The following is a 22,615-nucleotide window of genomic DNA, read 5'->3' on the forward strand; positions in this document are numbered from 1 at the left end:
GACTACTTAATCGATTGGGCAGATTACTTTGCTGAACTATTTCTTTACTATTGAACTTGTTTTTTCCCCCATTTTGGATTATTTCCTCAAGATAGTTTGTGAAGTGGGATGACAGGGTCAAAAAAACATGAATATTTTTATGGTTTTTAAAATGCCTTTCTGCTGTGGCCTTGCCTGGCATTGGGTATTATTTTTAAAAAGAAACAAAGAAAAAGCAGTTTTCTTTTTTGTTCATGCAGTGTGTCTAAAATGGCACCCCATTGTTTTCTTCCTCTCAGTTTTGGAGCAAAAGGAAGTGATATGTATTCTGGCTGGTGTTACTCTACCCAATTTTTATTTAGTAGCACACTTACAGATGTGTAAAGAAAAGTCGAAATATGACTCAAGGGACAGGAATAGGGAGGATAAACCACAACATACCAAGAAAGAGTACCAGGAATAACATTTTATATTTTTATAGATAAATGCAAATGAATTTCAATTAAGGTTGGATGACTTGCCCCAAATCCTAATTAGTTTCCTTCCCTCCTTCCTTCCTTCCTTCCTTCCTTCCTTCCTTCCTTCCTTCCTTCCTTCCTTCCTTCCTTCCTTCCTTCCTTCCTTCCTGTCTTTCTGTCTTTCCTTCTTCCTTTCTTTCCTTTCTTTCTTTTGACAGAGTCTCACTCTGTCACCCAGGATGGAGTGCAGTGGTACAATCTCGGCTCACTGCAACCTCTGCCTCCCAGGTTCAAGTGATTCTCCTGCCTTGGCCTCCAGAGTAGCTGGAATTACAGGCGCCCACCACCATGCGTGGCTATTTTTTGTATTTTTAGAAGAGGTGGGATTTCACCATGTTGGCCAGGCTGGTCTTGAACTCCTGACCTCAGGTGATCTGCCCTTCTCAGCCTCCCAAAGTGCTTGGATTGGAGGATAGTTAGTGATTTTTTATTTGATTCAGGATTTTGTTTTAGATATCAACAAATGAGTTAAAATCTTAAGAAAGTGAATTAAAATAATGTATTTCTATTTTGATGTAATGGACTTAAGATCAAAATAATAAAATAAGATCTAACACTTGGGTTTCCTCGTCTTAAAGCCTAAAAGCTGTCTAGTGTTATAATAATGGAATTTGTAGTTAATTATCAACTTTGGGCTGGGTGTGGTGGCTCATGCCTGTAATCCCAGCACTTTGAGAGGCCAAGGTGTTCAAGACTTGAGGCCAGGAGTTCAAGACTAGCCTGGCCAGCATGGCAAAACCCTGTCTCTACTAAAAATATAAAAATTAGCTGGGTGTGGTGGCACACACCTGTAGTCCCAGCTACTTGGGAGGCTGAGACAGAGAATCACTTGAACCTGGGAGACAGAGGTTGCAGTGAGCTGAGACTGTGCCACTGCACTGCAGCCTGGGTGACAGAGCGAGACTCTGTCTCAAAAAAAAAAAAAAAAAAAAAAAATTTGGCTGCCATTGCCATTTGGGTAGTAAATTAAATATTTTATACAATTATCTATATTTTACGGAAGTAGTTAAAAATGTTTGTATTTAGCTACAGTCTCTTATTCTAGAGCAGTGGTTCTCAACCGGGGCAATTTGCCCACTCCCCCAGGAAACATTTAGCAGTGTATAGAGACATTTTTGATTGTCATGACTGGGAGGATACTAATGACATCTAGTGAATAGACGTCAGGGACACCACCAAATATGCCACAGTGTGCCGGACAGCTTCCACAACAAAGAATTATCTGGCCTAAAACGTCAATAGTGCTGCTGTCAAGAAATCCTGGTCTAGAGTGAACTATTTTTGAACCTTACATTTACTTGGGAGTTAATGCTATTTTCAGAATACATTTTTGATCATTTTGAGAGATTATGTTTAGAGTCTGAGACTCTGCACCACCAATCACTGGGTGGTGATTGAAGCCAGTGTGTTACAAAGAGCTTTTAAGACCCAGAAGAAGTATTAGCCAAATGAAGAGTGCTTTTCTGTTGGCTTTCTCACTGTCTGTGCTTTGAATATATTTTTATTCATTAAAAGAAGCTAATGGAGTTCAGTATATTTTGAGACAGTCTACTGTATAATATTTTATCACTAAATTAAAGTGAAGATTTCATGTTTTCACACAGAGCAAGATGAAATATAGTATACTGAAGGAAATGTCCAATTATCTTAACACACAAATGTTAGCTATAATGGCCATTTTGTGTTTTATTATACCAAGTTGTTGCTAGCTCTACTTTATTAAAATCTTCAGTTTTAAAGGCTGAAAGATCAAAAAGAGATAAAAATATATTAATGCTGATTGTTAACCAACAAGTAAGTATTTATTAAGTGTCTTCTTTGGGCTTGGTAACATATTAATTGAGAATATGGAAACATTAAGATATAATACTATTTTTATTGAGTTGATTATGTGCCAACTATTTGCACACATTTATCTCACTTAATTTTCACAATTGCCATGAGCTGTAGGTCACCTTATTCCCACTGCATGGATAAGGCAACTGAAGCCCAGAGAGATGGACTTGTTCACGGCCACTCAGCCAGTAAGTGGTAGAGCCATGATTCATTCAAACCCAGGTTGGTCTGACCTCAAAGCTCATTCTTTCAAAGTACAACTCTCTATGTCCTCCTCAAGAAAGACGCACTTTCTCGAGCTAGAGCCAAACCAACAACTAACGGGTGCCTTCAAAATCTGCTCTGTAGTCCTCTATTTGACCAAGTGGACTGCTCTTAACTGGGGGAACTAAGACTCGTGCATGTAAAGCAATACAATATCACCCTCAGGAATATAGGATGACAATAGAATATCTCTGGTCTTTCCTATGACCCTTCAGCCCTTCTTTAAAAAACGCATCCTTTCTGTTTTACTACATGATTCTGGGATACAGGGAGTCAAGGCTAGTGTAACCTCTGGAATAATGCCATTACATCCTCAATTCCAGCTTATTTTGATCTCAGTTTACACTTATGGACCAAAGAAAGCGGTAGGTTCTGTAGGAGAACAGGACACAGTCGTCCCTATTCTCAAGGTTACAGAAAACCTCTGGGTCCTATTCTTTTACTCAGTGCAAGTAGCTATAGACTAACTATGGGCCTTGTGGTGGTCAGTATTCTTCGAATTTTGAGTATCATACTAAAAAGTTTCAACAGAAAGTCTCCTCTTAAAGAGGCGTTCTATTCCCCCAGAGGTAATCAGAAGCTGCATTCTCTGGCATTCTTGTGTTATGCATTTTACATCCTCTGTCATCTCATGCCTGGGTTGGTCTCTCTACCTTTTCCTGTCTAATTGCTGCTTGTTTTTTGAGGTCTTTCTGCACAAAGTGGTTTCTGGTCACCTCATCCCATATTGATATCTTTCCTAGAACAGTCAAGGGCAGAATAGGCTTTGACTCCTATCTGTGCTATTTATTGACTGTGTATTGTAAGGCAAGTCACTTCACCTCTTTGAGCCTCCATTTCCTTGTGGAATGGGGAAAATAATAGTACTTGCCTCAGAAAAGCACAACTGAATGTCATCACACATGTGAAGCCTGTAACTCAGAGACGGGCATATAATAATTTAGTAAAAGCTAATTATTATTATCATCTTCATCATCTTCATGAAATACAAATTTGATTGTCTTATTCTATGGCTTATGTATCTTCACTGGCTCCCAGTTGCCCACATGGTCAAATCCAAACTTCTTAACTTGGCATGCAATATCTGGCCCCTTATCTACTCTTGCAGTCTTTTCTTCTATTAAAAAAAAATTAAGCTGGGCACGGTGGCTCATGCCTGTAATCCCAGCACTTTGGGAGGCCGAGGCAGATCACCTGAGGTCAGGAGTTCGAGACCATCCTGGCCAACATGGTGAAACCCTGTCTCTACTAAAAAATACAAAAATCAGCCGGGTGTGGTGGCAGGAGCCTTAATCCCAGCTACTTGGGAGGCAGAGGCAGGAGAATCGTTTGAACCCAGGAGGCGGAGGTTGCAGTGAGTCGAGATCAAGCCATTGCACTCAAACCTGGGGGACAAGAGCGAGATTTCTCTCAAAAAAAAAAAATTAGAGACAGGATCTCACTCTTGTCACCCAGGCTGGAATGCAGTGGTGCTATCATAGCTCACTGCAGCCTTGAACTCCTGGGTTCAGATAATCCTCCCATTGCAGCCTCCCAAGTGCCTAGGAGTAGAGGCATATATGCCCTCTTTAATGCTCCCTTAATTCTCTATCTTACACTTTTAATGCTCCAATCTCTCTGTCATGGTTCTTACTGTTCCTTAAAACTGCCAGGGCTTTGAGTGTTTTTTAAAGCCTTTATGGGAACTTTATTCCTCTCTGGAAGAGCTGTCTCCCATCCTCAAATGTGTTTGAACCCAGCTTTATAGGACTTTTCCCTATGATGCCTTCTCCAAAATCCCACCATTCATTCATTTAGTAAATACATATTGAATGTCAACTGTGTGCCAGGCTCTGCTGTAGGGGCTGGGATTTTAGTGGTGAGCAAAACTATAAAGGGATAAAAATCCTGATCCTCATGGAGCTTACATTGCTAAGCAGTTAATTTAAGTAGGTCAGTTTAACAAATATGCGTTGTCCACCTACAATGTGCCCAACACTATGCTAAGCACTGGGGGCATAAGATTAAGACTTAATCCCTAGCCTCAAGGCTATAGTCTTAAGAGAGAAGACCCCTAAATGGATCATCTCCATGCATGGCGGCACAGAGCCTGATACAGTGAAGCCCAGGGTTTTGTGAAAGCACAGAGGAGAGCACTTAGCTCACTTGGGGTGAGGGAAAGAGGGAAAGAAAGACTTTTCCATATAAAATGATAGAGATGTGTCTTATGTTTTGAGGGAAGACTGAAGCTTAAAAGTAGAAAGTAAAGTTGACAACTGAGCAAAGCATGGCATACAGATGTCTCTAGATAACTTGGGGTTGCTGGAGTTTAAAATTTAAGGTGTAAACTGGCAGGAACAAGGCCTGAAGGAGTAGGTCATGACCTGACTCTGGGGGACCTTGTGTGCCAACACTAAGGAGTTGTAATTATTTATTTTATTTTTTAGAGACAGGGTCTCACTCTGTCACCCAGGCTTGAGTGCAGGGGTGCCATCAAAGCTCACTGTAACCTTGAACTCCTGAGCTCAAGTGATCCTCCCATCTCAGCCTCCAGAGTAGCTAGTACTACAGGCATGTACCACCATGCCCAGCTAATTAATTAATTAATTAATTTTTTTTTTTTTTTTTTTTTTTTTTTTTTTTTTTGGTAGAGACAGGATCTTGCTATGTTGCTTAGGCTGGTCTCAAACTTCTGGCCTCAATTAATCCTCCCACCTCAGCTTCATAAAGCACTGGGATTATAGGCAGGAGTCATGACACCTGGCCAGGAGTTGGAATTTTTGCCAGATAAAGCTTGGATGTGCATCAAATTCACTTGCAGCAATTATTTAACATTAACTAAAACCAACAAATCTGATGTCCAGGGACCATCCAAGAGCCTCTGGGTCAGAATCCCTGTTGATCTGTATTTCTAATGGCTTAATCAGTTCCTAATACACTCCAGAGCTTAAGTACTTTTGCTATGGGGAAGTATTTTTTTTTTTGAGACAGAGTCTGGCTCTGTCATCCAGGCTGGAGTGCAGTGGCATGATCTCGGCTCACTGCAACCTCCGCCTCCCGGGCTCAAGTGATTCTCCTGCCTCAGTCTCCCAAGTAGCTGGGATTATAGGCGCCCCCCCACCATGCCCAGCTTTTTTTTTTTTTTTGTATTTTTAGTAGAGACAAGGTTTCACCATATTGGCCAGACTGGTCTCGAACTCCTGACCTCAGATGATTCGCCCGCCTTGGCCTCCCCAAGTGCTAGGATTACAGGCTTGCACCACCATGCCTGGCCAGGTTTTTAAGGGCATGACAATCAAATTTTGTGGCTTGGAAATATCACAATCACACTGACAGAGTAGAGAATGGATTTGAGAGGAAGACTGGAGGTAGGGAGAGAAGTCAACAAACAGTTGATTAAGTGAGAGATGAAGAGGGAATGGCTTAATATCCCATGGCTGTGGAGATAGACAGAGGGGTATGGAGGAGAGGGATTCAAAGGCTATTAAGGAGTTGCAATTTGCAGGACTTGGTAACTGACAATATGTGGGTGCAAAAGAGGGAGGAGTTAAGGGTGATTTCCAGGTCTCCGACTTTGACCTCTACATCAATAGTGATGTGTAGCACAGCCACCAACTGAGATTATTTTCTACAAGAACCCCTTTTCTATCCCTCACACTACCTGGCAAGTGCCAGGCCCAGAGAAAGTGCTTAGTGAACACAAAAGCAAATGTGGCTAACGGGAGTTAAGGCCCCCAGGACCCTTATCCCCAAGTAAGCTTTCCCTTTATTTTTTTGCACAATGGCTGAAATTCCAGCTTTATGGACAATCTTTTTCCTGCACGTCTTATTCACTGCTGCAAGTTCTTGGAATTTAGTCTCCACAGTGGCTGTGGAAAGACTCTTTAGAGAATTTTTTTTGAGATGAGATCTCACTACATTGCCCGGGCTGGCCTCAGCCTCCCTAGTAGCTAGGACTACAGGTCTGCACCACCACATCCCCACCAAAAGATTTGTTTATGTTGAATAGAAAGTAGTAGACTTTCAAAATGTTTTATTTAACTAGTTTCTTTTTCTTTTTTAAGTGTAGTTATATGATCACATTGGGAAACCCTTAGAAGAAACATACATTGGATACCTATCCCAGGATCAGACAGAATCCTTTTCATTATAGAATTGCAATTAGGGAAGGGAAAGGGGAAAAATGGGTTTCTCTGCTTTTCTTGGACTGTCTCATTCAAGATCCTGTGGTTGGATTGTCTTTTGGTTATGTATCATTATAAAAGGTTCTGAAGCTTAGAAAGAAGCTAGGGTGGCTGGGCGCGGTGGCTCACGCCTGTAATCCCAGCACTTTGGGAGGTCAAGGCAGGTGGATCATGAGGTTGGGAGATCGAGACCATCCTGGCCAACATGGTGAAACCCCGTCTTTACTAAAAATACAAAAATTAGCCAGGTGTGGTGGCACGCGTCTGTAGTCCCAGCTACTCAGGAGGCTGAGGTAGGAGAATTACTTGAACCCAGGAGGCGGAGGTTGCAGTGAGCTGAGATCATGCCACTGTACTCCAGCCTGGCGAAAGGGGGAGATTCTGTCTAGAAAGAAAGAAAAGAAAGAAAGAAAGAAAAGAAAGAAAGAAAGAAAGAAAGAAGGGAGGGAGGGAGGGGAGGGAGGGAGGGAAGGAAGAAGAAAGAAAAGAAAGAAAGAAGCTAGGACATTTTTAATATTGGTTTAGTGCTTTCTCTGACCTGAAACAAAAGTAAGCAAAGATATCAGGATGATAATTCTCCCCATTTTTGTTTCATCTCCTGTTTTCTACTCTTAAATTGTGATACAAGCAATTCAGCTGTAGAAAAAAAATTAATTTCTCCAGATCCTTTAAGTTGCTTTTAACTTGTGAGGTTCAGTGGCCCTTTGGTTCAGTGGAAGATGGAAGGAAGGAAGGAAGGAAGGAAGGGAGGGAGGGAGGGAGGGAGGGAGGGGCAGACTAGCTGAGAGGGGAGCTTTTTGAAATCTTGACTCTCAGGCTGCATCCCAGATCAATTAAATCAGAATCTCTGGGGGTGTCACCCAGGTGGTAGTATTTAAATCTCCCCAGGTAATTTCAACGTGCGGCCAATGTTGAGAATGATCACACTAATCAGATAAACTCCATGTGATCATAAATTTCAAGCCCCAAATCAGAACATCAATAATAGCTATCATTTCTTGAGTGCCTACTCTGACAGGCACTCTAATATACCTTGTCCTTTTTCTCTCAGGAAAAGCCTTAGTTGCGTGAGGGTGTAATTCCTTTTCACATTTGAGAAACAGAGGAGGTAGGTAGCTTATTCTACATCACATAGCTAATGTCTGCTTGACTCCAAAGTCCAGATTCTGTAGCTCAGCTGACTACCAAAATAGTGTGAGGGTTGATAGATTTTTGTGTTTTAGGTAGGAGACAATTGTGTATTTTATGTCAAGCATCAAAAAGTTGAGAATTCATAAACATATCAATGGTTTATGGGGAAAATAGGCAGCAAATCAAAATCAGAGATGTTTTAGATTCTGAGACATGTGTTAGCTATACACCTGCCATCTCCTGAACCTTTGATGTTGGATTCAGAGAAGGAAGCTTAGAGTAAGAATAGGTATTATCATCCCCATTTTCCAGCTGAGAAAACTGAGGCTTGGCAAGATTGTTACTTGCCCAAGATCAGACATCTAGGAAACCAACAGAGTAGATCTGTGTTGCTCTATGCCCATGGTCTTAATCACTATACCATACTGATTCCTGATGAGCATTGAAGAGTAGAAGGAAGTGGTATGATGATATATTGGATGGAAAGTTATCCTAAGTTTGGAATCTGGCAAGGAAAAAGGTACCAACCGCTGCCTAAAACTTTCTGCAATCTTGTTATTGAGTAAGATGTTTTCCTAGATGAATTGTCCTGGGGTGCACCATTAGACTGTAGAATCTGGAGTTTTCTTTAAGTCGTTGAACCATAATATCATCTGAAAATTGTTTTTAATGATATAAACATCAATGAAATCATGTATTAAAGAAAAATTTGCTCATAATTATATCATCCTGAAATATAAAGGTGCCTTCTTTTATCTATGCTCTGCTCTATCTGGTCCACATATTTATGCTTATATTATGTTCACACTGGTATGATACCCGGGAATCATTTAAGGCCTTTTATCACCTGACACCATGTTATGAAGATTGCCTCATGCTGCTATATAGTCTTTACATTGGTCATTTTTGTATTATTTCATTGAGCACTTGGGACATAATTTAGCTAATTGCCTATTTGTGGGGGCATTTGGTTTGTTTTTAATTTTCAATATTATAAATCATAGTATTATGATCACCATTTTGCATGTAATTTTTTTTGAATATGGGGCCATTTCTTTAGGATAAATCCTTCCAAATGAGATGTTTTTTCTCATTTATTTCTTTATTCATTTGTTTATTGAGACGGGGCTCGCTGTGTTGCCCAGGCTGCATTTGAATTCGTGGGCTCAAGTGATCTCCTGTCACAGCCTCCTCAGCTGGGACCACAGGCACGTGCCAGTACACCTGACTCCAAGATGGTTTTAGAGTTTAAATAAAGCTTAAGGCCAGGCACAGTGGCTTATGCCTGTAATCCCAGCACTTGAGGAGGCCGAGGCAGGCAGATCACTTGAGGTCAGGAGTTTGAGACCAGTCTGACCAACATGGCAAAACCCCATCTCTACAAAAAATACAAAAATTAGCTGGGCATGGTGGCAGCCTCTTGTAATCTCAGCTACTCAGGAGGCTGAGGCAGGAGAATCGCTTGAACCCTGGAGGTGGAGGTTTCAGTGAGCTGAGATTACACCACTGCACTCCAGCCTGGGCGACAGAGTAAGACTGTCTCCAAAAAAAAGTTTAATAAAGTTTTTAAAGTTTAATGATACAAAACTTTGATTTATAAAACTAATGTATGCTCTGGATATGCAAATATGTAAGATTATTACCCCCTTTGTCTATCTGTAGTGATAATGGTTATTTACGTTTTCTAAATTGAAGCAAGTTATAAGAAGTTTTTTGTATCAGAAATAGGCTTGGACCTCTTTTATTCTTTTTGAAATGGAGAAGTTAAGCTACTAATTTTGTTTTCTTGCTTTGGTTAGAGACCTGCAGAATTCAATCAGATGGATTCTCACACCTGTTTGCAGGTGACTGCCTCTGGCCCTGTTGCTCATCCTGTTTGCTCAGCAAGAGAGCCTGTTGGTTTTTACTTGATAAATGTACGAATCTTGAGAGTTGGAGAATCAGTAGCCCACCTCAACACTGACATGCTTTGTGTTTTTGAGAAAGCTACCTTCATTTGCTATGATGTCTGGCTAACAAAGATCTTTTTCATTTTGTTTCAGGGACAGTTGGATTTTTTTCCTGTTTCTGGTTAATTGCTAAAATCTACAGTGTGCTGAAGGTGGAGTAAAGTATTTCCCCAAAGGGTTCCAAGCACATCTCCCTTGCCCTTGAATATCTGTATATCTATATGAACATCAATTGAGATATATATGTGTGTGCTTCTAATTACATAATTTTAAGCATATATATGTAAATGTAAAATCTCATTGTTTGGCCTCAGTTTGTATGACACAAAATACTGATTGTATGGAAGAAAACAGGTTGGGAAACAGATTTATTCTACATCATATTTTCCTGAAAAGCTACAATAAAAAGATTTAAATTAAAGCAATTAGAGCAAGGGAGGCACATTTCTTTAAAAAAATTAAAGTTGAGTACCACACTGGTTTTTCAGATGAAGTTTTCTTTCTTTTCCTTTTTCTCCTTCATATTGTTCAGAGCATCTAATTCCATCAGAACTATTGTCAAATAAATTTTAGGTAAAATGCATATTTTTCTGATGGGAGTTGATTATACAAACTGTATTACACCTTCGTATGTGAGTGATCATTTAAAAATGCATATTGGTTTAGCACATAGAGTTTATGAAATGCCAGATAATGCTCTTATTCCTCAGTGAAATCTGCACATTTCTAGTTGTTAGTTGTCTATTTCTATTTGCCATTCCTTGGGGGGCTGAGAATGTTCAAATTTGACTTAGTTGTGTTTAAATAATAAATCTTTGGAGTCAATTTTCTTGGGTTTATTTGCTTTGCCTAAACAATAGTCAGGTATCACATCTCCTAAAATGCTGGGAATTTATATTGCAAATATTCTTCTAGCTTGTAGTTTTGGGGGAGCAGCCATGAAAATCACACATTTTCTACATCAAATTGTATTGATAAATATAGGTCTCATTTAGGAAAATGTTTGAAAAATGTCTACATATACCCTTCAATTAAAGGCTATTCTCAAAGCCATCCTTAAGCTGAGGAGTACTTGTTTGTCTGTGCAGGGATCAAAGAGTTTATGTTGCCCCTGGATGGGAGATTGGAATGAGGAGGGACAGGGTCAGAGAGTTGCATTCTGAAAGAGAGTGAAAGGAGGAGAAGGAGTTTACTAGTTACCTCATGGAAGAAGAAAATAATTCACTAGCCAGTAATGTGTCTGTATTGGAAGGGTCAGGGCTATGACTGGTGGCAAATGGGCCTGGGGCCTAGAGCAGCCTGGTGGGGCAGGGAATGGCTACAGAAGGCTACAGAAGGTTTCTCGACAGTGGAATTTTCACCCTCTCTAAACCCTCTCCTATTCAGTCTCATAACCTACGGCTGAGCCCTTAGCCCTGCTTGACGAGAGAAACTGCTGTAATGAGGCCCATTGGAGCCAATTCTATTCTCCTCTAAATACTCTGAACTAAGTAGTGGTATACTGAGCTTCAGGGACCTCTTTTCCCACCAGCTTGCCTGCTTAATTGTTTTATCTGAGCTCCCAAGCCCACTTATTTGCATTGATGGTAGTAGTTTGCTAGAAAGGCACATTTATTTCTGCAGCAGGAAAATGTCATTGCCTAGATGGCGTTCACAGATTAAAGTGAAGGCAGTCACCTGCAGGTCTCATGGCAGCCATCTTTGAACATCTTGAAATAGTAAGTCAGCATTTAGCTTGATTTTGGAGTGAAAAATGGAGAACACTTTACTTTGATTGCAATGGGGCTGAATAGCTCCCAGTGTGGGCCCACCAATACCACTTTGGAGGCAGGAGGCATGCAGTTCCTTGCTCTGCTACCAATGAGAGTATCAGAAGAGGAGCTACTAGTAGGTCAAGCACTTCAACTCGATAGGAACTAGGGGCTCTTAGGTTTTAGACATATTTGCCTATCTCATCTGTGTACAGTAGTTTCACGTGTAATGGTTGCAACAGAGGTATAACCATTTTCTGAAAGGAGAGCTTGAGGGAACGTGCTTTTGCCCTCCTGTTCCATAAACCCTGGTGAGTTGGGGCTGAACCAAGGTGTATGTGGGAACTAGGCCAGGCTGGACTGAGTTGTGTGGAGGGAAGTGGCCTGGGCCAGAGTGGTAGGACAGCAGGGGCTGGAGCCCAGTGGCGGTGACCTGGGTGCTGGGCAGTACTGTTTCCTAAAGACAAAGGTTACTCACTGTCCTCCTCCGATCCATCGCCCCTAGACTTCATTGTCTTCAGAATAAAGCTGGGCATTTGAGAGTCCCACAAACCATCGAGCCCCCAGATTTTCTCTCTGCCCACCCCCTCCCTCCTTTTGAAATCCTTTCCATTCATAGAAGACCAGGCTTATGCTCTTCCAGCAAGCCCTTCCTGCTGAACCCCCTCCATCCCTTGCATATTCCTTATATTAGAATACTGGAATATGAAATATTAGAGCCCATATATTTCATTCTACTTTGTAATGCAGTTAGTTGTTCATCCCCTGTCTCCTCCATTCAAGCAAAAGAGAAGGGATGGAGACCAAGGTATGTGTCTCCCTCACTGTTTCCTCAAGGATCTTGACATAAAAACCAGATACACACATAAAATTTGACTTTATTTAGAATATTTAAGAGGAATATACCAAGGATAGAATAACAGCACCCATTTAAGAAACACAAACATCACTTAATAATACTTAGTTAAATCACAAACATCAATTTCTCCACATTTCCCAAGCAGGAGTCCGTTATTCTTTTCCAGCAAAAGAAAAAAAAAAAGGCATTGTAACCATTTTAGAAAGGATCCAATTAAAGCCAACCAATATGTGAAACCTTGGCCTTGGGCAGAGTCTCTGGGACTACTGGCCCATGTAACAGTGTTGATTTATGAATTTGATTGGGATGTGAGTGGGGTTCTCTTCTTGCTGAGGGGAGGAGGATAAAGCCTACCTCTTTTGTGCACCTGAAGATAAGTCGTGCCAATGGGAACTTGGCCCCAGGACTGTAGTTTGACAATCCTTTGAAAAGGCACTTTTCAATTACAAATTCTTTTTTTTTTAAAGAAAAATGAAACTTTTAAATTCAAACGTTAAAATATTAAAGAGAACTGTTTATTGATTAAATACATTTTTCCGTTTTCAGTTTCAAAGCAGTCCACAAAATTTGGTATTAAAGGCAGTTTTAGAAACAATTTAATGAGGGTATATATAGTTTTTTTGTTGTAATATTTATTCTGAAAATATAGCAAAATCATCTTATAGTTTTCCTTTCTTGTCTGGCACAAATTCCATTGATATAGTACTGTAACTATCAAACACCGTAGCTGTGACCCCATAGAGGAGTCCCACTACCTTTCTATCTAGCCATCCATGCTGTCTCTATCTTGTCTCTCAGACAATCAACCAAAGGGGGAAAAACAGAGCAGCCTTTTTCTTTTTCTGGGTTTTGTTACTGCTTTAGGAGGGCACGGATGGTCACATTATGGATCTGCCAAGCACAAAACCTGTCAGTTCACGGTCAGGTGTTGGTTGGGTCTTCAGAGTGCAGTATTCTTTCCGTCCTGCTGACTGGACTCTACTTGCTTATCCTGGAGTCCTTCCTTTTTAATGGAGAAGGATGGTCTTCTTTGAGTTTGCATTCTATATATTCAGTGAATAGAAAACAGGCATACCAGTGCCAAGCGTGTGGTGAAAAACTGTCAGCAAGGACTTCAGCCAAGATGATTAGTTCACACTAATGACCAATTGTACCAGAATAAGTTCTCACCTGTCATATATCATATTAGGGATTTAAGGAATGAAAGGCACCACTTCCTGCCACCCCACCTTGGCGCCATTTTACATATCCTGTAGTATACACTTTAAATTTAAAAAACAAGTGTACTATGTTCTACATCAGAAACTGACCAAAGTGTAGGTCGCACATAGAATTTGGCATGCATTTTATTAACTAACTTTACATGTACATACTACCTTTGAGGACGACACTATCTACAAACACATACGATCTAATATCTAGCACCATATCTCCAAGAACACTTACATTTTATATACAGTTATAGTTTACATTTAGGAGGATTACTACAAAAAATACCACGTCACTAAAACAAGACGAAAATACCAAACTTTTAACATCAAAGTTGTAGCACAGATGAAGAGGGGGGAAATCCACTTACGTTTGAAACATCAAACTAAAACCAATCTTGTTTTTCTCTACATTTTAGAACAAGACAGATAGAGTAATTATTCCTCAGACACAGTAAACCTCCTGCTGAGTGTCTAAGTCACTGTGGTTTTCCCTTGGTGTGTGTACTCTGAGATATGGAGGCTTTGGGAGGCAATGATGGAAACACTTGACACCTATTAGCAACCTTCATTTACCTTGAGGATTCTTATTCTGTTTACCAAAGAGCAGTGAACTTGTCAGTGACCTGGCAATCTGTGGCCAGGTTCAGTGGATTTTAGCTTTCCTGTTTCTTCCTCTTTCAGTGGATTTTAGCTTCCCTGTTTCTTCCTCTAGCCAGTTTTGTTGCTTATGGCAAAAGACAGCTATAAGCAAGCTGGGCATTTGCCGTAGAGGAAGAGATCATTGCTAAGTAATTGGAAAGAATTTATGACAAGGATTTCTCTTCTTTTTGGATTTTAGACTATCACATTTGCTGTTTCCAGCTCATTGCTTCTGTCTCCTCATACCTTAGCTTAGAGGGGCTTTGAGGGCCGAGATCACTAGTCAAGCCCACGGAAAGTAAGAGAAAGAGATAAGGAGGGAGAGGGTTAAAAGCCATTGGTTGGCCAGATTTTCTCTCCTTATCTTGGCCACTGGCTAACAGCCAACTGTTCCTGTAATCTTTTGTCTGCTCTAGAAGCAGAAGAAACCTCTTCTAGAAGCAGAAGAAATCTCTTGCTTAGAGAAACCTCTCCTGACAGCATGAGGTCTGCCTCAAAGAGGAATACAACAGAAGAGACATTATGATGGGAAAACACGTTATTGTTTTTTTCTTCTCAAAATATTGGGCAGGGTGGTTATGAGAGAAAAATACAGTCCAGTAGTTTAAATTGTTACTCATTTTTTTATCCCAACAACTCATGAGAGTTTTATCTTGAGAGTTCAAATTACCAGATGATGTGTATTATTATTTTTTCTTCCAAATGATGTATTTCTGACACTTTTAAAAGCTTTTTGGCAAAGTCTAAGTAAGCCTAGTTTAATCATGTAAATTATCCTTCAGGTAGTATGAAAAAATCTTTTTGAAGTAACTTTACCTAGCTTAATTGACTAATTATGTATAAAATAAGGCAATGTTAGGCATCTTATAATTTTGTAGGTAAAAGATTTTTTAGTGTTTTATTTTTGCTGAAATAATTGGACAGTATCTACAGGATTGACTATTCCCCCACTGATGTGTAATATCGGGTGCTTTTTTGGTAAAAAATGAGGCGCCTACCTTCTACTAAATAATAACTGGCACTTTTCCTTACCTGTTGAATTTGAAGTAGGTATCCCGTCATCTCTAAACTGGTGTGGAGTTGGGTAGGAGACAGAAAAATACCTTTCATTGCTGGTCACTCCTATGGCTCACTTCTCTCCTTCCCTGCTTCCATAGGCCCCCAGGTCCCTGTGAATCTGTCAGCTCTGGGTTGGGAAGGGATGGATGGGGAGTAGGTGAACACGCAGAGCTTCAAGCATGGACTATTCCTGAAGGGCCAGTGCAGCAGAGGGAGAGGGAGTGAGGCAGGTGAAGGCAGTGGGCTGATGGCAAGAAGTAGGCAGGGAGCTGGAAGTGCAGAGGCCTTCCAAGCAGCTGGTACTTGTGGTGTCTCAGAGAAGAGGGACCCTAGAATCATAGAAATCATGGAAGCCCAGGGCTTGCTCCTTATTACTGCCTTCCCAAGCTTGTGGAAATTGGTGTGTTAGTCAAAGCACCTGCAACTTCTTGGCAAACTAGATGCTCTATTCTTCGTAAATAAGGAAAATCATTAAATTTAAAATCACATCATTTCATAGTCTGGTTTGTCTGGGCCCTGTACTTTAATGGGATTTTTTTTTACTGCACATATGAAGTGGCCTTGGCAAAAGAATACCTCCTTTAAAAACATTCAGGGAAAGCTATTGCACATGAGGATCTGTGAGGCTAATGATGACTTTTTGTGTGTGCTTTCAGATTTTCAAATGACAAAACAGTATGTGCAGTAAAACCTCATTAAGTTGATAGTGCTTTATTCAAAATAGCAAAAAAGTTCAAGTACTTGCTATCTCCAAGCTAACCATAGGCCTTATTGTTCATTTAGAAGAAAATGTCATCAAAGCAGAATACTCTTAATGAAAAGGTCCTCTTTTCCAGGTTCGTATTTTCAAAAGGTCTTCACTTTTGAGGATCCAGTTTACCAAAATAATGGACAACGACTAAAATACGGAAAAGAGGAACTTCAAAAAGGAAAGCAGGGAATCTCGGTGCCCTTGAGAATGTTGTGTGTGCTGTTAAATGGACTTACCATACTGGTACAGGTTGTGGTTCCATTTTGATTTGGGATTTTGGCAAACACTTTTCTCTGATACACTTTGAAGGGGGTGAACTTTAAAAATAAAACAAGAAGTTCAGTTTTAACACAGTGTTTGGAGACACTTATGTTTGAAATCCTGTTTCCTACCCAAGTAAGCATTTCTACTCAAAGGATAAGCTAGAGCTACCTTGAATTCCTTTGACCATTTGAACAGACCTCAAGGCACTACCCCTCCCCCATAGGAAGATTGATCACATAGGCCATTTCTTCACCCAGATATCCTTTAAGGACAGGTCAGTACAAGAGTTTGGTGATAAATTGGTAGAACAAATTTATGACTGTCAATTCACTTTATGCATTTTGGTAGAAAAATAAATGATAGTGTAAGGGTAAACTTCAGCCCCCATGCCTTGTCTGAATAACTACAAGTTCCAAATTAATGGAGTTGGAATTAATAAGGTTATCATGGTATTTTTATTTGAAGGGTCAGCTCTATATTATTTGTTTCTATTCCCTCTCCTTTCCTAAATTCTGAACATGGCAATCCCAAATTCCCATGAGGAGTTATTCACAGTCCAAATACATTGCTGTTTACCTCTCCCCCTTGAGAAGTTCATGTTGAAATCTGTGAGGAGGAAGAGATAAAAAATATAAATGAGCTGGGCATTTATTTAAACGAAATGAGTTCTAATAAAGGCATGACAATCACACAAGAATGAGGTTAAACTCTGAAGATGCTCATCTTACATCATACAACTACCTGATTAACCATTTTCAACCAAACACTCCCTCCACCCATATTGACAGTGGATTTCTGCATGAACAGTTGGTTGACTTTAGAGTTGCTTTAACTCATTCTATAGGAGGATCAAAAACACTAGCTTGACTGTTTTTTTTGGTTCCGTGTTACTTGGTCACATACATACGGCCCATGCCCTCAGAAATATATATGTATATCCCTGTCCAAAGTTATTTTGCAGTTTGGGATTTGAGAAATATTCCTGTGAATTGACCCTAGGGATAGTTTAAATATTGTTAAAGTTTTCCCAAAGTGATTTATTTCAACAGCATTGATTAGAATATGTCTGACCTGAATGCTTTGATTTTAGGACGGTTTGGAATAGATTAGATGTTTTCCAGGTATTGTGAAACCATCCTCTTTGTCATTTCTGACTCTCTGATATTTCTCTCTCACTTCTACAGAGAGCTTAAAAGCTTTAAAGAGAGCTACAGGTGGAAAAGACCCATGGGTGTGCCTGAAGGAAGAAAAATGTTCATTCTGCCTTCCTTGCTCCCCATGTGGAGATCACAATTATTGTCTATGATCTCATGGACACAAAATATATTTCTGATGAACAAATCGTTCCTCAGTGACATTATGAATTTTGTAGGATTTAGGCCACTTTTAGTTGAATTTCTTTTTTTCTATAAATACTGTTTGAATATAAAAGGCTTATTTGACAAAAACAAACCAAAAGAAAACACAAGGTTGGCAGAGATCTGAAGAATTCCTACCAGCATCTCAATTCAGTCACATAAGGGAAGTTGTAAAATAGTTGCATGATTTTTGCCCCACTATTATTCAAACAGGAGACAGAAAATATTTGTGTCAATTGGCAATTTACACTTAATGACCTTAGTCCCAGCCCATGCATAAACCCAAGATTTTATAAAAAAAAAATAAGTCAACTGTTTAGCCCCCCGAATGTGTGTTATTTCTCGATCTTTTCCCTTGAACTAGCTTCCCATTTCATACATGTCCTTCTACCTTTCTGGATCCCTTTACGGGATCTAGAAACCTTCTTGAGATTCTAACTGCAGGAGGCCCTTTGTTTTAGTTCGCATAACAGTCTTTGCACCCGGCTGTGGGGCTGTTCAGTTCAGAATTTGGCTCATATGTTGATCAGTCCATTAGGTTCTGTTTCTTGGGCTCCATGAATGATTTGGTCCATTGCCTTTCTTTCAGTTGAACATAAGCTGTAGCTCTGGCCCATGAGCTCCCAACCCAAGGGCCGAAAAGTCCTTAAGTTCACAAGCATCATCTTCCCTTTCCTTCAGAGCTAAAGTTGGCATGTTGTAGCTCTGGAAAGACAGAATACCAAGTACAGGTCCAAAACGGATAGCCCTTGTTGCTTTAAGAAATTTAGAGCCTAATAATCTTTGGGGGGAAAATTTCAGTCAGAATCCTCAAGTCCACCCTTTTAAGGAAAGACCCCAGTTCCTGCCTCTTCTATATATTTATCTACCTCGTGGTGAAGAGCATGTGTGTGCAACACCTTTGCCTGAAATGGTATGGTTTGGCATTAATGGATTGTGGGTCCGTTGAAAAGAAATCTGCTCTTGTTTCTCATGTTACGGACAGTTCAAGGTTTGCCTTAGAACTAACTTCAAGGAAAAGCAGCAGAATCGTAGGAAGGGACAATCTTGCCCTCAGTACCACCCAGTGTGCCAGCTTCGGTTCCGGGCAGGTCTGGGTGGCTATCTTCTTTCGGGGGCTTTTCCTTGCAGAAGAACTTCTTCAGCATATCCTGGATTTCCTTCTTAATGGTCTTGTGCATGTAACCATAGATGTAGGGGTGGATGCAGCACTGCAGGAAGAAAAGCCAGATGATTATGGTGATCACCCACTGGGGTACGTTGGTTTCGACATCCACCCACACAGCCAAGACTGCCAAAAAGCAGTAGGGCCCCAGGGATAGCACATAGGAGAAAATGATGATGAAGATCACTTTAGCAGCTTTGCACTGGTAGCACCTGGGCAGAGGAGGGTCGCTGTTGCTGTTACGACGACTGGGTGGGAGGCTCTCCGGGATGTTCACTGCCTCGACATCACCCTCACTGAAATTGATGTCGTCTTCACCAAACTCCATGTCGTCTTCACCCAAGTCAATGCTGCACTGGTTGACCTCTGTGCCACCCTTGTCTGCCTTCATGCTGTTCTCAACTTTGGTGCCACCTTCCTTACCCTGCACGCTGCCGTCGCTGGCCACCATGCTGCTCTCTCTGACCTCCTCGCTGTCCCTGGCCTCTGCACTACCCTCACTGGTCCCCTTGCTTCCTTCCTTGGCCTTCAGGCTGCCGTCCTTGACTTCCATTCTGCCTTCTTTGGCCTTGACCTCACCTTCATGCTGGCGGCGAAACTCACTCTCATCCTGGAACTCCTCCTTCTCTGCTCCCTCTTCATCCTCATTCTCTACACAGTCCTTGACTCGCACTTCCAAGCTGTGTCTCTTGACATTGTACAGCAGAGCATGCTGCCTCCGGGCTGCACCGAACACCACGGAGTAGCAGGCAATCATGACAATCAGTGGAATGACGATGAAGGACACCACGCTGAGAATAGTGTAGCTGGGGCTGGCCCCCCAGATCATGGAGCAGAGGGCATTGCGCTCATCAAAGGCAGCCTGGCCCCAGCCGTAGAGTGGAGGAGTGCTCTGCAGGATGGCCACAATCCAGGTGCCATAGAGGAGCAAGTAACCACGGCGCTGGGTCATCTTGGACGGGTAGGAGAGAGGGTGGATGATGGACAAGTAGCGATCCACTGACACCACGACAATAGTGTTGACACTGGCGAAGGCGAACAGGTGGGTGAGGCTAACCAGGGCCGTGCAGAAGTGGCTGTTGAGGGGCCAGAAGAGAGGCACAGAGGTGGCCACCACCCAGGGTGCCACGAGCGAAACCTGCAGCAGGTCGGTGACAAGGAGGTTAAAGATAAAACGGTTGGTCACCTGCAGCAGCTGCGGTTTGCGCTGCAACACTAGCGCCAGCACTATGTTGCCGACGAAAGCGGCAGCGAGGAAGATAACCAGCACGGTTGAGCGGATGATGCCGTGAGCCAGGCTGATGGGCATTTTGGAGAGGGGCATGCACGTGTGGCTGCTGTTACTCTCGCGCGTGCTGTTGGTGCAGGTAGACGTCATGGCAACAGCCAGAGGGCGTGAGACAGGGTGCAGGCTCAGCGCCGGCACTGGTGGGTGGCAAAGGGGTGCACAGACCGCACTCAGTGCCTATGCTGGTGACAAAAGAAACACGCAGGAAGAGTTAGTCACCCGTCAAGGGGAGAAGCCTCCGCGCCCAGCAAGGGCGCTGCAGGAACCCCTACCCCGGGTTCCCGCACAGCCCCATCCCCAGTATAGGCAGCTTCTATGGCTCCTTTCCGCACTCTTCAGATCTGTCTGCCTGTCTCTCTCCAGGGCTCTGATTTCCTCTGATCTGTTTCTCCTGCTGGCGCGTGCGTGCGCGCGCTTTCTCTGCTTGTCTCTCACGCTGTCTCTGGCTCCCGGGAGTTTTGGTCGCAGCGCTAGCGCTAGCGCATGCGCGTGCGCTCTCTGTTTCTGTCTGTTTACGATAGTCAGTTTCTGTCTCTCTCCAGTGTCTCTCGCTAGCGCACTTTTTTTTCCGTATCTCTCCGGGTGTGTGTCTGTATGTGTCTCACCGTTTCCTGATTCTTTCTCATCTTTGTCTCTCACTCATGTCTGTCTCTGTTTCTCCGTCTCTCGATAGCACGTGCATGCTGTCTCTTTCCTTTCTGTTACTCTCATTTCTCTCTTCCTCTCTGTTTGTCTCTCAGTCTGTCTGTGTGTGTCTCTTTTGCTAGCGCACTTTCTCTGCAGGGCTCGCGCTCTCGCTCCCTATCTTTCTCACAGTCTTGCCCTTGTCTCTCCCTCAGTCTCTTTCTGATCCGTTCTGTCTCTCTGTGTCTCTGCTTGTTACTGTGTCGCTGGCTAGTTGGTGTGTGTCTCCGTCTTTCCCTAATACTCTCTTGTCTCTCCATTTCTCTCTATTTCCCTAGCAGTTCATCTTTGTGGGTCCCTAGCGCACCTGTTCAATGTCGCTCTCTGTGTCTCTGCCCTCTCCGTGTCTCTCCAACTCTCTTGTTTCCGCGTCTCCCTCTGATTCTCTAGGTGTCTCCTTCTGTCTCTCCCTGGCACGTGTGTGCTTGCTCTGTCTTTCCCGGACCCTCTTGTCTCTGTATCGCTCCATGTGGTTTCTGTCTCTCCCTGCCTAAGTTCTCTCTGCATTGCCCTGCCTCTCTCTCCATTGATCTCTAACACTCTACTGCTTGTCTCACCTGTCTCTCAAGCTATCTCTTTAGTGCGTGCACTCTCTAGTTGGTTTCTCTGTCCTTCACTTTCCTGTCACCCCAGGACTCTGGCTAAACACTTGCTTTATATCTTTGAGTGTGTGCGCATCTCTATTTCTCTACATCTTTTTCTCACGGCCCCTCACCTCGGTTTTTCTCTGGCTGAATCTCTGTCTCTTTGGATCTCTGTCTCCCTGTAGACTTTATTTTGCCGTGGAAACCACCTGCCGCCCTAGCCACCGTGGACTTTGGCTTATAAAACCCTTAGTTTCTCAGCAGTGCAATGGCGACTAGAAAATGCAGGGAGGATGCCTATTGAGCTCCCCTACCCTCACCCTCCACATCCCCATCCCCATCCCCATCCCCAATTCGGCATCCTCTTTGCTTTCTCCGGTCTGCTTGGTGTTGGTGGCAGCCGAAGGGAGTGGGGGAAGAGCTGGGGAGAAAGGGAAAAGAGGCAGGGGTGCAGGGTGGTGGGGAGAGTCAGAAAGGCTGGGAGAGAGAGATTAAGAGGCAGAGAGACGAAAAGAAAATGAGAGACAGCGAAAGAATGAGATACATACAGAGAGACAGAGAGAAAGTGAGCAACAGAGAGGGAGAGAGACAGAAAGAAAAAAGAAGAAATGGGAGCGTGAGAGTGAGAGAGAGAATGAGAGAGCAAGACAGACTGGGAGAGACGCAGACAGAAAAAGCAAAAAAGAGAATAAGAAAAAAGAACACGCTGAGGAAGAGGGAAAGGATGAGGAAAAAACGAGAGAATGGGGAGGGATGGGGGGAAGAACGCACGAGAAAAAGTGCGAGGGAAAACGCGAGGGCGGGAGGATGGCTAGGGAAAGGGGACAAGGGGCCGCACCGCGGGCCACCACGCCTGGTTACTCAGCAGCCCTCGGGCCGCTGCAGAGGGGCGTCGTGGGATTCCAGGCTAGGGGCCCGTCCAGGTGCTGGGGGCCACGGAGCCCGGAGTAGGGCCGGGCCGCTTACCTGTTGCTGCTGCGGACGTGGCGTCGCTGGCGCCGCGTGCGGGTCCTTCGGGGCTCCCCGCGCTTGTCCCGGCCGCCTCTCGGGGCACGGGCGGCTGCGATCTGGCACCGGGCAGCGGGCTCTGCGGGCGCGGCAGGAGCGGGGCACAGCGTCTGTGCCCGCACGTCCGGCCAGCGCGCCGCGCTGCAAGCTCTGA

General features: G+C 42.8%; 2 protein-coding genes across 19 annotated transcripts in view; one reads left to right on the forward strand and one right to left on the reverse strand.

Moving 5' to 3' along the window:
• Positions 1–10,423, forward strand: part of LOC106995337 (uncharacterized) — a 122,040-nt gene extending 111,617 nt beyond the window's left edge. For 17 of the 18 annotated variants that reach the window (XR_013413083.1, XR_013413079.1, XR_013413080.1 and 14 more), the window contains one exon: positions 9,934–10,423. Coding sequence is in view for 1 of the 18 variants with exons in the window: in XM_077989412.1 (XP_077845538.1) it covers positions 9,934–10,001 (68 nt within the window). In the remaining 17 variants the exon portion in view is untranslated. The remainder of the gene's footprint in view (positions 1–9,933) is intronic. The other variant, XM_077989412.1, reaches the window with a different exon arrangement.
• A 6,583-nt stretch (positions 10,424–17,006) lies between these two features.
• On the reverse strand, positions 17,007–22,613 carry GPR101 (G protein-coupled receptor 101). Its single transcript, XM_077989414.1, has 2 exons — positions 22,420–22,613; positions 17,007–20,367 (listed from the first exon to the last, which is right to left on the reverse strand). Exon 2 carries the CDS (start codon positions 20,273–20,275, stop codon positions 18,743–18,745), a length of 1,533 nt encoding a protein of 510 aa, XP_077845540.1. The 5' UTR covers positions 20,276–20,367; positions 22,420–22,613; the 3' UTR covers positions 17,007–18,742.
• Between the last annotated feature and the right edge of the window lie 2 nt (positions 22,614–22,615).

This window comes from Macaca mulatta, chromosome X (genome assembly GCF_049350105.2).
Source record: "Macaca mulatta isolate MMU2019108-1 chromosome X, T2T-MMU8v2.0, whole genome shotgun sequence".
NCBI lineage: Eukaryota > Metazoa > Chordata > Mammalia > Primates > Cercopithecidae > Macaca > Macaca mulatta.

What these genes read in the sequence shown, in the direction of transcription:
- GPR101 (XM_077989414.1), bottom strand. Translation starts at nt 20,275, where the DNA reads ATGACGTCTACCTGCACCAACAGCACGCGCGAGAGTAACAGCAGCCAC.